General features: G+C 35.7%; 4 protein-coding genes across 5 annotated transcripts; all 4 read right to left on the bottom strand.

Annotated features, from left to right (window-relative positions):
* Nucleotides 1-1988: 1988 nt before the first annotated feature.
* Nucleotides 1989-2696, bottom strand: LOC117132518 (defensin-like protein 2). Its single transcript, XM_033286949.1, has 2 exons — nucleotides 2537-2696; nucleotides 1989-2381 (listed from the first exon to the last, which is right to left on the bottom strand). The coding sequence occupies exons 1-2, from the start codon at nucleotides 2601-2603 to the stop codon at nucleotides 2176-2178; spliced, it is 273 nt and encodes a 90-aa protein (XP_033142840.1). The 5' UTR covers nucleotides 2604-2696; the 3' UTR covers nucleotides 1989-2175.
* Nucleotides 2697-3552: 856 nt separating this feature from the next.
* LOC103858073 (defensin-like protein 193) lies at nucleotides 3553-4224 on the bottom strand. 2 transcript variants are annotated; one of them, XM_009135360.3, is made up of 2 exons: nucleotides 4081-4224; nucleotides 3553-3945 (listed from the first exon to the last, which is right to left on the bottom strand). In XM_009135360.3, the coding sequence occupies exons 1-2, from the start codon at nucleotides 4145-4147 to the stop codon at nucleotides 3734-3736; spliced, it is 279 nt and encodes a 92-aa protein (XP_009133608.1). In that variant the 5' UTR covers nucleotides 4148-4224; the 3' UTR covers nucleotides 3553-3733. The 2 variants fall into 2 exon arrangements, with proteins under 2 accessions (XP_009133608.1, XP_009133607.1); XM_009135359.3 differs by having other exon boundaries at nucleotides 3553-3948; nucleotides 4081-4197.
* Nucleotides 4225-5072: 848 nt separating this feature from the next.
* LOC103858072 (protein NLP8-like) lies at nucleotides 5073-10240 on the bottom strand. The gene is given in 9 exon segments (XM_033286948.1): nucleotides 5073-5862; nucleotides 5942-6234; nucleotides 6236-6257; nucleotides 6348-6468; nucleotides 6552-7247; nucleotides 7344-7382; nucleotides 7844-8809; nucleotides 8889-8957; nucleotides 9387-10240. Coding segments are annotated over 7 exon segments (2685 nt in total). The 5' UTR covers nucleotides 8795-8809; nucleotides 8889-8957; nucleotides 9387-10240; the 3' UTR covers nucleotides 5073-5299.
* A 1603-nt stretch (nucleotides 10241-11843) lies between these two features.
* On the bottom strand, nucleotides 11844-12520 carry LOC117132519 (defensin-like protein 2). Its single transcript, XM_033286950.1, has 2 exons — nucleotides 12360-12520; nucleotides 11844-12202 (listed from the first exon to the last, which is right to left on the bottom strand). Exons 1-2 carry the CDS (start codon nucleotides 12424-12426, stop codon nucleotides 11997-11999), a joined length of 273 nt encoding a protein of 90 aa, XP_033142841.1. The 5' UTR covers nucleotides 12427-12520; the 3' UTR covers nucleotides 11844-11996.
* Between the last annotated feature and the right edge of the window lie 454 nt (nucleotides 12521-12974).

Genomic DNA, 12974 nt, shown 5'->3' with positions numbered 1-12974 from the left:
TCTAATATACTTAATAAAAATAAAACATTTTAATAAAAAAAGTTATAGTAAATTTGTTACATAAAACAGATTAAAATTTTTGTTTAATATAGACTTTAAAAAATAAAATAAAAACCAAAATAGTTTTTTTGTTTATTTTAAAAATTTTAATATTTTTTATTTTTAAAAATTTGAAATCTCATCCCCAAGACCCACTCCTTAACTCTAAACCCTAAATCATAAATCCAAAACCACATCCCTTAATGAAACATTTTGGTCAATGTTGATCTTTAACAGCTATATTTTTTACAATAATATATGAAATTTCTCTTAATTATATACATAATAAAACCAATATAAAATCAAGTACATTAAAAATAAAACAATCACTAACTATATTCTGAAAACTAAAAAATAATATATATATATATATATATATATATCTTAAAAAAAATTATCAGTTTGAATAAAATGTTTATTTGACAAGTATTTCAAATTTACATAGTAACTATCAATAATATATTTTTCAAGTATCTTGCTAATTATAAAAAACATTATAGTGAATGATTATTTTATTTTCATATTATCTAGACTAATATGGATAAAATAAAATGTATAAGAGAAACTAAGAGTCTCAACAGATTCATAAACAAAAAAAAATTAAAGGTAGAAATAATTTATAATCAATATGTTGGATTCAACTAAATTTAGAGTAACTAAATATATTGTACTTACTGATTATAATAAAAAGAAAGAATAAACAATGATAAAATGTTAAATAATGACATATGTATCCTAATATTTTTAAAATAAAATATATCTTATCACATATAATCTTTTTTCACCTAAAACTTTTTAAAAGACAAAAATTATTATCATACACATTTCTTCCAAATACAAACTTAAAACACTAACTATAAAATCATACAAAAAATAATAACCTAAATTACATATAAAATATATCCCGCCCGTAGGGCGGGCCGATCCTAGTATGATTATATGAACATGTCGATGACTACAGAAACTAAACGCAACAAACAATAATTCAGAAGTGGATTTAACTAATATTGTCACTAACAAAGGAAAAACTTGTTTTTGAATAAGTAAAGATCAGACCATGTTAAGACCATGTTAAATAAGTAAAGAGGTTGTGTTCCTAGGCCCTTTCATCCCTTAGTGCAAAGATCAGACCATGTTAAATTTGGACTCTTATATTTTTATCAGGTAATTTTGCTTAGACGAACTCACTAGTGGTATATATGTTATTGGATTTTTTATCTTTTTTTTTTCTTTTAAAGTTTTGATAACCTTGTAAAAATAATGAATACATTAAAAAAAAGATAAAAGTTTTAGTCACTATACCAACTCTTTGCCCTTCTTTGGTAAAGAAAAACTTTTTATTAGAAACAAGCACAACTAGTACAGCTATATATCCAATCTCAAAATCTTAGTAAAATATGGATTAAACTCACTGGAGATAACGAAGAAGAAGACAGCGATGATGAACACTGACTTTGTTGTCTTTCCCATTTTCTCTCTATTCAGATATGTCTCTCACTCGAAGTTATGCTGTTATGTCTAAGTGGCGTCTAAAGTACTTGTCGTGCTATTCATCTTTTAAAGACCTTCAAATCCACTAGGCTTTTAAGAACCGGTTCTTAGTTTTTTTAGTTAAAAGTTAAGAAACAGTTTTTTAACTTTCGTTAAGAACTCCATCTTAAGAACCCCGGGTTAATCATGCTCTCATATAAATCAATCCGGTAAGAAATATCATAGTGAGTGGTCTGTGTAGAGTAGATACAATACGGACCATCGTCTTAAATCATTTCAATTACTCAAAATTTTATCCGACTATAGATCCCATAATGTATTTAATTTTTCAGAAATATCAAACGTATATAAGGAGACCGAACATTTGACAGAACAAACCAAACAACATCAATTCATGATGCATACAAGATTCAAACAACTCTTGAGTTTTCTTACTGTTAACTGATGTTAAAGTATAATTACAGAAAACTAATTAGTGTAAGTCGTAGTAGTTCTCTTTATTTATTTTATTTATTTCACTTATTAATTAAGTTACTACTTGGACCATTGGCCTTTATTATTACACAAACCATGATACATACAAGATTCAAACACAAGGCGTCTGCGTCTTCGGCCGAAGTATGTAACGATCGCTTAGAATTTGATTTAAGGCGTGTTGCTGCAGAAATCGCATAAGCATTTCATACCAGTGCCGGCCTCTGAACGGCATTTTCCACCTTTCGCTCCCTTGTTCTGACGGCATCTCCGATAACAGAACGACGGATATATCCGAGGCGCGCAGAAGCTGAAACCCACGTCGCCTCCGTATTCTTTAAGACATTTTCTGTCCTGCGCTTCTGTCTCGGGCACTTCTGCTCATTTCATATAAAGATACTTAAGAAAATATACGTTACATATTGATATAGTATAACGAAATATTGCATGTGATCACCAAGGGGGCACCATGAATCCAATGAACAAGTTTTTTTTTTTTTACAAAATGAAAAATACAAAGTTAGTAATTTACCAAAGATAACCAGACAGAGGATGAAAAATATGGCGAGGGAAGAAACTGACTTCGTTGTCATGGCCATCTATCTCTCTCTACTCTCTCGCTTTACACTATTTCACTTTTTTTTCTCCGGACTTAAACGTATGTATAAATATGCTCATACTCTGCACTTGTCGTGGTGATATGCTATTTGTATTTATTTTGAGGTTGTAATGAGAAAAATGGCATGCTAAGACACGAGTCACGTTAGCTGTCTCCTGTCTGTCATCATGAAAAAACAAAACAATAGCGTGGCTCGGAGGACTGAGTCAACTTGGGATTGACTCGGAGGGCAAGCGACCCATCAGATCATTATAGGGGACTGGAGAGAGGAAATATTTTGATTCTTGTGGGTGGCAACGGAGAGGAGCCGGCATTATGTGGGATAGACACATCAGATGTTGATGCAGATAAATATTAATACCTTATTGTTTATTTTATTAATTATACTAAATTTAGATTACTATCTTTATTATTTTAAGGTTTTATGATTTTATTATGTATAGCGGTCTAAACTGAAGTTTGTATTCAGTTTTTATGATTTGATTAAGAAAAATTTAGAGTTCTCTCTTGTGTTCTCAACGAATTTGAAAAGACATTGATCTTAAGTATTTTTAGACTAAATAAAATCTTCGTGACTAAATCATATATAAAACAATTTATAATTAAATATTAATCAAACATTTTTTGTATAAAGATGTTGTTAAAATTTCTAATACTGAGTGTTTAAAAATTTCAACACAATAACAAACATAAAAAACTTTATCATATATAAATAATTTGATGTTTGATTTAAACTTTATAAAAACATAAATAATAATTTATTAAGCTGGTTTTTGAATTAATATGACATAACTAATAAATATTTGTAAGAAAATTATATCTGTTGTGCCGACAAAGCAACAAGTAGATACATTATTCGAACGAACAACTAAACTACATTAATTCAAACAACTCTTCTTCTTTTTTTACAACTAATTGATTTCAAAGTATAATTACAGAAAACAAAGTCGTACGCCTCTTTATTTCATTTCACTAAATTCATTAGTTACATTGCTTACTTGGACCATTGACCCGTATTATTAAACAAACCATGACATGACACATAAGTTTCAGACACAAGGCGTCTGCGTCTACGGCCAAAGTATATGTAACGATCGCTTAAGAGTTTTATTAAGGCTTGTCGCTGCAGAAATCGCATAAGCACTTCATACTACCAGCGCCGGCCGCTCCTGATTGGCATCTTCCACCTTTGGCTCCCTTGTTCTCACGGCATCTTCGATAACAAAACGACGGATATATCAGAGGCGCACAGAAACGGAAACCCACGTCGCCGCCGTATTCTTGAAGACATTTTCTATCCTGTGCTTTTGTCTCCGGCAACTCTGCTTAATTCATATAAAAGAAACTTTTAAGTAAATATTAACAGTACATATAACCGAAGGTCCGAACTTGCATGCGATCACTAATATACACATCATCTGAACTCTATGAACCAAACGTCCTTAAATAGTTTTTACCTATGATAACTAGAAAGAGGATGAAAAGTATGGCGAAGGAAGAAACTGACTTAGTTGCCATGGCCATCGATCATCTCTCTCTCTCTCTCTCTCTCTTTACGTTATTGTTTCACGTTGGATTTAACGTATGTATAAATGGATCCATGCTATCTTGTCGTGGTGCTGTGTTATTAATCTTTGATTGTGGGGACAACATGAAAGAAAATTGTCATGAAAAAACCACGAGTCACATTAGCTGTCATCGTGAAAAACAAAACAAAAGCGTGCATGACTGGGAGAGCTGAGTCGACTTGGGATTGACACGGAGGGCAAGTGACAAATATGATCTTAGCACATTAAAAAAGGCGCACGTTTGCTTCTCTCTTAGTCAAAGTATCACCAAAGCTTATGTTATTACAGAAGTCATACTTTCATATTACACTTACTTTATCGTTATACTCATTTCACATTCACTATTACCCAAACCAGGACTAAAACTTGTGCAAGAGCATAACAAAAGAGTATTCAAACATTGCGGCCATCAGTGTTTTAGTGATCGCTTAGAAACTGTGACTAGGATTGATCGTTGCAGAAGTCACGTAAGCACTTAGCATTACTGCCTTCTCCCCAACGGCATCTTCCACCTTTAGCCCCTTTTTTGTGACGACATCTTATATAACAAGCACTCCCCATCTTGCGCTTCTACCTCTGGCACGTCTGTTAATAAGAAAAGAACATATCATAAATTTGCTCTGATCACAGAGAGTTAGTAAACAGAAAACAAAGTGTAATATGAAGTTAATTACTAACAAAATCTCTGTTAATAAACTTACCACTATAGCAGAGATAACTAAGAAGAAGACAACAAAGATGGTAACGGGTTTTATGATTTATCGCCTTTGCCATTTTCTCTGTGTCTCACTTTTGGTTTGTCTTTTCATATGTAGTTGAACACTTGGTGTTGGTGCTATGCTATGTATCTTTAGAACCAAACCGTTTTGCTTAGTGATATAGAACCGAAACACACCAAAACTAATTTTCCAAGAGTACATCAGTAACTTGCCTTAGACATCAAACTTCTTATTCTCTGGTTTATATAAAAGGACAAACATATACAGTATCCTGACTCCACTATGCCAAAACTGTCTTTATCCCTCATACCTTTTCTTATAAGCAAACTAATATATGGAGAAATAAAAAACATTCTTTCACAAGGGATAACATAACTGAGCAGTAGATGCTATAAGCCTGTTCCTAGGTAACAGTTGCTGCCGGCAGAACTACCTATAGGCGCAGGCAGATCACGGACCAGGAACTTCACAGTGTGTTTTCCCATACCATATAATATCTCCAAGCACTCTTGGAGATCAGAATCTGTAACCAGCATCACCCATTCTTCTTCATCGTCTAAGTACTTGAGTTGAAACGACTCTTCTTGCAGTTTAAACCGTTTCCTAACTTCTTTGTACAGCTGAGAACACCCAAGCGACGGCTCGAACTTGAAACGTATTGTGTCTTCTCTGTAAGTAGCTTTTACAGTGAGCGTTGTTGATCCACTCTCGCTGCTGTTGCTTTTCTGTGTTCTAACTTGGTTACTATCGTCCATGGAAGTAGATGAGCTTCGTAGCATAACTGCACCTGAGCCATTTGATGAACCTGACATGCTGCATGACATGGACTGGTTAGGTTCGTTGATACTGCCACTGCATCTGATTGCCTGAGAGCTTAAGTTGCCATTAAAGCCAGACTGTTCGGCCATCCAAGCCCATTGCTGACCACTAGCATCAACCTCCACGAATGATCCTGCACAACCAGAAAGTGGCTTCAGATTGTAGACTTGTAGTCTCTCCATCTAAAGCTTATGGTATAGAGATTTTGTTACCGTTTGCGATGATATCCTCCTCTAACTTGATTGCATTGTCGACTGATTTAGCTTCCAAGAGCTCAAACGAAGTATCTTGAGCCGTATCTTCCTGACCTCTAACAGGATCCTTCTGGGTATCAAGTTCTTTGATAAAAGGGCAAACTGCAACGAACTCGCCTGTGGTCGAGTCAAATTTCAGTCCTCCTTCCACACCTTGGACAGAGTCAAGCACCGTCTGTATTTTCCTTAGTGACCTGTTCACTTTGTTTATCTTGCGAGATGGCCACCTCATGATCCCATGTTGTCTGCATCCGTTTCAGTGTAGTGGGACAAACTGCAAGATTAGATTCAAAGTCGAGCGTTAGAAAACGTTTGTCTGGTAATGGAAACGCATCCATCCTGAGAGAAACTGTGGAAATCTCACCACCAAGGCTTTTTGCAGCATCCTTAAGACTCCCAGAAAAATGTTGTTGGAGAACACTTAAGCTCACATTCTTCTCTGTTGTACTTTTCTTCTTCTCTGGTGTTCTAGCTTTGCTCATTTCCTACAAACAAAAAAAAAACTCAGTGCTCAATTTAGTAAGCTCAGTTCACAATATCTATAGAATAACCAAATTGCATCACATACCTGCTCATAAGTGCCTTGAGAGCCTGTACCACTGCTATCTTTATCAGAGGACATATCCGAAAATATATTTCTAGTAGAGTTAAGTTCTGAATCTGATAACATTGTCTGGAAGTTTCCTGAACATGCAGTCAGAACTCCAGTTTTACTCACTTCTTTTTTAGCTTCCCCTATATCTGAAACGGTTCTAAGAGTTCGACAAATTCTCTGCATAGTACCGGAAAGGCTGTCTAATAGAAGCTGTTGCTCCAAGCTCCCTTTCATACTTACAGGCAAGAACAGTTCAAGTATGTAATCATCTTCACCAGTGTAAGTGCTCCTCAGTTTTATAGCAACAGCAGCATTCAGACCGTACTTTCGAGCATGCTGAACAAGAGGGTACTCACTGATGTCATAAGCCTTCACATCAGAAGAAAATAACGGCTTGTTTGATACGAAAGCTCTGCCAACAATTCCTTCTTTTTCTCTTAGACAATGCTCCAAACAAACGTGCACAAAGCCTTCCATCTCCGTATCATTCACATAACAAGCTGTTTCCTCTACGCAAAGAACACAACTTTCACCTGATTGATTCTTTCCCCCCTTGCCGTAACTACAAGGAATCCAGGCTAGAGCTAAAGGCAGCCTGTGTGCGTGACATACTGCTCGGAGAACATCTTGTATTTCAGCTAAAGCGTCTCTTTGATTACTGGAGAGGAACTGAAAAGCAGACATACCATTAGATTGAGGCATAAAGTGACGATAAATAATGGGTTGTATTTTACATAGTAAGCTATTGTTTGGTTCAGATGTTACCTGAGGGCGAGGGCTCGCTGATGTCCGTAAGTTTACAGCCTGAAAAGTAAAAAAAAAAAAGAAAACATGAATCTCTCTGCTAATACAGGGAATCAGTAACTGTATTTTGTAACCTCAGGTCGCAACCAGCCACAACATACTGTCTAGAGAGCTGCCTTGGAAGCTTTCAATGACAAAGGCAGAAGACTCGGGCAGTTCTTAAGCCAACAAAGATTTGTCAGACCCTAAATCAAACTTGCATAAAGTTTAAAAGTTGTTTTATGCACTTGCTGCAAAAGACATCAACATCCAGATTGTTTAAGACAAGACTGACACAAGTTATCTATTTTCAAATGGTTTTCCCTAGAATGTTGGGAAGAGCCTAGAACTCAACCAAATTAAATCTACTCTTTTTGCTTTTGACTTGGGACTTCTACTAGCTAACATGTGTTGATCTGATGAAAATAATGTTCAGTGAAAGCAAAAATACATATAAGTAAAGAGGGGGAATATGAATCAACCTGGAGAGCACGGCAGACAGAGTCCATCTCCGTATCAAAATTAGGCTTTTCCTTGGAAGTGACGAGCTCCATGACGGCACAACAAGTTGTCCCAGAAGCTTCAAGGATAGGTATAGCAATGGAACCACGGACTTCATTATCTATTGCATGCTTCATACGCAGATACTCATCCGTCTTGTAATACACAACGTTTGACGTCCACTCAGGTACTCCGGAGATGAAGACACGGCCAGGAAGACCCGGAAAAGAGCACTGATTTGCTTCAGAGGCAAAAGTGAATTTCCTCGAGACTTCACGGTACTGAGAAAGCCTCGGGTCAAGCAAATAGGCCTGATCACATGTACTGAGCACGTGCTGGTCTCCTATCTTAATAGGAGTCCAAACTTGAGCTAAAATGCCCTCTCCTGAACCTGAGGACTCTAAAAACAAGCTTAGTGCCTTGAGCATCTTCTCATCTAGTGAGTGGCTCAAAGACCTAGGGATAGTACAGTTCATCAAGTTAGGAAAACCATTCTTCTGGTTAGCCACCCTGCGCCGTTTACCACTTAACTGAACGCTATCTAACGAGTGATCAAACTGAGAGATCATTTCCTGTAGTGACGGTCTTTCTTCACCATAGTAAGAGCTTTCCATATCATGAAATGAACGAGTAAGACCTGGTAAAGTAGCAGCTCTCAGCTCGGGTGCATGAGCTGAAGTGATAGCTCCAAAAGGCATAGACTGAGAGGTCGACAGACCATATTGGGCGAACAAGACATCACTCACGGAAGGGCTGTTACACCATGTGGAGAAAGAGTCGAAATTCACAAGCTCAGAGTTGGAAGATGAGTTAAACATATCGTCAGAGATCAAGCTCCTAACACCAGAACCAAAGCTGAAACTATCCATCTCTTCTGTTGAGATATCTTGATAACCAAACACCTTGTCTCTGGAAGCAAAAGGGTGTTCCATAACGTTGATGATTAGCTGACCAAAACAACAACAACAACAAGTATTGATCTTTATTCAAAATATTCAAAGAAAGGATCTTTCAATTGAATCTTACAAAGCAAAGAAGGATTCTTGAAAACGCCCTCACGTAGCAACTTTAGTAAATCAAACCTCCATCAGTACCCTACAACATAGAAGACGTCACAAAATCAATTCAAGAAACTGTTCCCAATAAGTACACAAAAGAACTTTGAAACTGGCATGAAAGCCTCAAACTTTTTTTTTAAATCTTAAAAAGGGGAAAACTTTCAAAGAGGACAAAAGTCACCGCAGCAAATAAGAAAAAAAAAAGCCCAAAATTCAACAAAAAAGCGAAAATCAGCACCACATTTCTTAGCAGACAACACCTAATTGCAAAACTCCAAACTTGCACTTTAGTAAGAGACCAAAGTTCTGAGTTTTCGAACTCAAAAGGGAGACGACACTACCACGAGTGGTCTTCCATGAAGAGAAATTACGGCGAGAGATTAAAAAAAAAAACAGAGCTTTTTAAGCTAAAAGTAGAAGGTTCGGTTTGTTGCCATTAACAGATATTGCGGGGGAAAAGACTTACGCTTTAAGCAGTGGAGGAAGATACTACTACATCAGCAGAGTGATATATGGCCGCTTACATTTAATGGAATACTCGTAAGCTTTGCAACGAAAAGAATAGACTTTTGAATCGAATCGCTCTCTCTCTCTCTCTCTCTCTCTGTATCTTGAGAGCTTGTGTGCTTGCGTAAGCAACAGAACGATGCGTTTTGATAAGAGTTATCCACGTGTGACGACGTGAAAGGAACTGGGACTGATATTTCTTTTTTTATCCAAAATTAGATAAATATTTTAATTTGGGAATCCTTGGACGCGGTGTCTTCTCATATGTCAGTGTATGTTTTACAGAACCGACAATTACTATTGTTAATAAAATATATAAATACTAGGGTCGGCCCGTCCGGGCCTACGGGCGGGATGTGATATATTGTCTAATGACTAAGAATTAAAATATATATTTTCTCAATGAATTTTTGTATGTTCATTTGTTTGATAGTGTGATAAATTTTACTGGTTAGTCATGTTTACACCAGTTTATGAGTGTTATTAGTATGTTTGCATTGTAGTTGTATTTAGACTATTAACTTGGAAGACCATTTTGGTTCTGAAACAACAATTATTGCATCAAACAATCCATTGATCTCTTGATACTGGCGTCGACGAAATGTGGAAGGATACATGGTATCTATGGAGGTCAGCTGAATCCTAGGGATTAGAACCCGTTCCCCAACATCTTTTTCGGTCATGATCTGTGTTACCACCATCATTGTACCATTGCATAACCCATCTGTTTGGTTGAAATTGCGCAGATAAGTGAATAATCTAGCAAATCAATTAGGAGGCCCAATCAGAATATAGTTAAAACTCATGTGACGGGGTTGAAGTTTTTTCTACCCTACTATTGTTGCCGTTAATAATCCTTTTTGAAAAAAAATCGGTATAGTAAAATTGTTAATGTGCTTATATCTATTAAAGTATTTAGTGACAAAAGGAGATCTAGCATCCAAATAACTCCCTTTTTTTTTTGTCAAAAAACCAGTTCATCCTCAATGCCCGCACTTTTTTTGTTTTCAAAATTGATTATGGCTTTTTGTCCCTTTTTCACCAGACTGACTTTGTTATATATAATGGCTAGCAGCTAGGTGTATTCTTCTTCTACCACTAAAGTCAACCGAAAATGATGATTCAACTGTTTCTGGTTCTTTTCATGATTCAGTTGTTTTTGTTATAACTTGTTGAATTGTATGATTTCGGTTATAGCGTGTAACGGTTTTAAAATTAATAAAATTAGAAGAAAAATAACATATTGTCATCCTCGTTTCTGAGATATTGTTAAAACGTTTCAAATGTCGCAGGTTGCTGCTAACTATGTGGCTTGTTCCATCAGGGAAAATTGTCGTTAGGCTTTCTCAGTCCTGGAATAATATTAGCTGAATGGATCTACTATAATCAACTGGTCACATTCACCCAATTGCAGTTCTCTGGAGAAAGGTCTACCGTATCTGTCTCGCGTTGGGTCGTCTGGACAGGTAATCATCAAACTGCTTCTATCTACATAGGGGCCAAAAGTAATTTTGTGTTCCTAGGCCCTTTCATCCCTTAGTGCAAAGATCAGACCATGTTAAATTTGGACTCTTATATTTTTATCAGGTAATTTTGCTTAGACGAACTCACTAGTGGTATATATGTTATTGGATTTTTTATCTTTTTTTTTTCTTTTAAAGTTTTGATAACCTTGTAAAAATAATGAATACATTAAAAAAAAAGATAAAAGTTTTAGTCACTATACCAACTCTTTGCCCTTCTTTGGTAAAGAAAAACTTTTTATTAGAAACAAGCACAACTAGTACAGCTATATATCCAATCTCAAAATCTTAGTAAAATATGGATTAAACTCACTGGAGATAACGAAGAAGAAGACAGCGATGATGAACACTGACTTTGTTGTCTTTCCCATTTTCTCTCTATTCAGATATGTCTCTCACTCGAAGTTATGCTGTTATGTCTAAGTGGCGTCTAAAGTACTTGTCGTGCTATTCATCTTTTAAAGACCTTCAAACCCAGTAGGATTTTAAGAACTAATTCTTAGCTTTTTTAGTTAAAAGTTAAGAAACAGTTTTTTAACTTTCGCTAAAAACTCCATCTTAATAACTCCGGGTTAATCATGCTCTCATATAAATCAATCCGATAAGAAATATCGTAGTGAGTGGTCTGTGTAGAGTAGATACAATACGGACCATCGTCTTAAATCATTTCAATTACTCAAAATTTTATCCGACTATAGATCCCATAATGTATTTAATTTTTCAGAAATATCAAACGTATATAAGGAGACCGAACATTTGACAGAACAAACCAAACAACATCAATTCATGATGCATACAAGATTCAAACAACTCTTGAGCTTTTTTTACTGTTAACTGATGTTAAAGTATAATTACAGAAAACTAATTAGTGTAAGTCGTAGTAGTTCTCTTAATCTCTTTATTTATTTTATTTATTTCACTTATTAATTAAGTTACTACTTGGACCATTGGCCTTTATTATTACACAAACCATGATACATACAAGATTCAACCACAAGGCGTCTGCGTCTTCGGCCAAAGTATGTAACGATCGCTTAGAATTTGATTTAAGGCGTGTTGCTGCAGAAATCGCATAAGCATTTCATACCAGTGCCGGCCTCTGAACGGCATTTTCCACCTTTCGCTCCCTTGTTCTGACGGCATCTCTGATAACAGAACGACGGATATATCCGAGGCGCGCAGAAGCTGAAACCCACGTCGCCTCCGTATTCTTTAAGACATTTTCTATCCTGCGCTTCTGTCTCGGGCACTTCTGCTCATTTCATATAAAGATACTTAAGAAAATATACGTTACATATTGATATAGTATAACGAAATATTGCATGCGATCACCAAGAGGGCACCATGAATCCAATGAACCAGTTTTTTTTTTTTTTTACAAAATGAAAAATACAAAGTTAGTAATTTACCAAAGATAACCAGACAGAGGATGAAAAATATGGCGAGGGAAGAAACTGACTTCGTTGTCATGGCCATCTATCTCTCTCTACTCTCTCGCTTTACACTATTTCACTTTTTTTCTCCGGACTTAAACGTATGTATAAATATGCTCATACTCTGCACTTGTCGTGGTGATCTGCTATTTGTATTTATTTTGAGGTTGTAATGAAAAAAATGGCATGCTAAGACACGAGTCACGTTAGCTGTCTGTCATCATGAAAAAACAAAACAATAGCGTGGCTCGGAGGACTGAGTCAACTTGGGATTGACTCGGAGGGCAAGTGACCCATCAGATCATTATAGGGGACTGGAGAGAGGAAATATTTTGATTCTTGTGGGTGGCAACGGAGAGGAGCCGGCATTATGTGGGATAGACACATCAGATGTTGATGCAGATAAATATTAATACCTTATTGTTTATTTTATTAATTATACTAAATTTAGATTATTATCTTTATTATTTTAAGATTTTATGATTTTATTATGTATAGCGGTCTAAACTGAAGTTTGTATTCAGTTTTTATGATTTGATTAAGAAAAATTTAGAGTTCTCTCTTGTGTTCTCAACGAATTTGAAAAGACAT

Source organism: Brassica rapa, chromosome A03 (genome assembly GCF_000309985.2).
Source record: "Brassica rapa cultivar Chiifu-401-42 chromosome A03, CAAS_Brap_v3.01, whole genome shotgun sequence".
Lineage (NCBI taxonomy): Eukaryota > Viridiplantae > Streptophyta > Magnoliopsida > Brassicales > Brassicaceae > Brassica > Brassica rapa.
The sequence above is the reverse complement of the archived record's forward strand: the minus strand, read 5'-3'. Positions and strand labels throughout refer to the sequence as shown.

Coding starts and splice junctions, on each gene's coding strand:
- LOC103858073 (XM_009135359.3), bottom strand. CDS start 4,147: ATGGCCATGGCAACTAAGTCAGTTTCTTCCTTCGCCATACTTTTCATC. Junction 3,949..4,080: donor CCTCTTTCTAGTTATCATAG/GTAAAAACTATT, acceptor ATATGAATTAAG/CAGAGTTGCCGGAGACAAAA.
- LOC117132519 (XM_033286950.1), bottom strand. CDS start 12,426: ATGGCCATGACAACGAAGTCAGTTTCTTCCCTCGCCATATTTTTCATC. Junction 12,203..12,359: donor CCTCTGTCTGGTTATCTTTG/GTAAATTACTAA, acceptor TGAAATGAGCAG/AAGTGCCCGAGACAGAAGCG.
- LOC117132518 (XM_033286949.1), bottom strand. CDS start 2,603: ATGGCCATGACAACGAAGTCAGTTTCTTCCCTCGCCATATTTTTCATC. Junction 2,382..2,536: donor CCTCTGTCTGGTTATCTTTG/GTAAATTACTAA, acceptor TGAAATGAGCAG/AAGTGCCCGAGACAGAAGCG.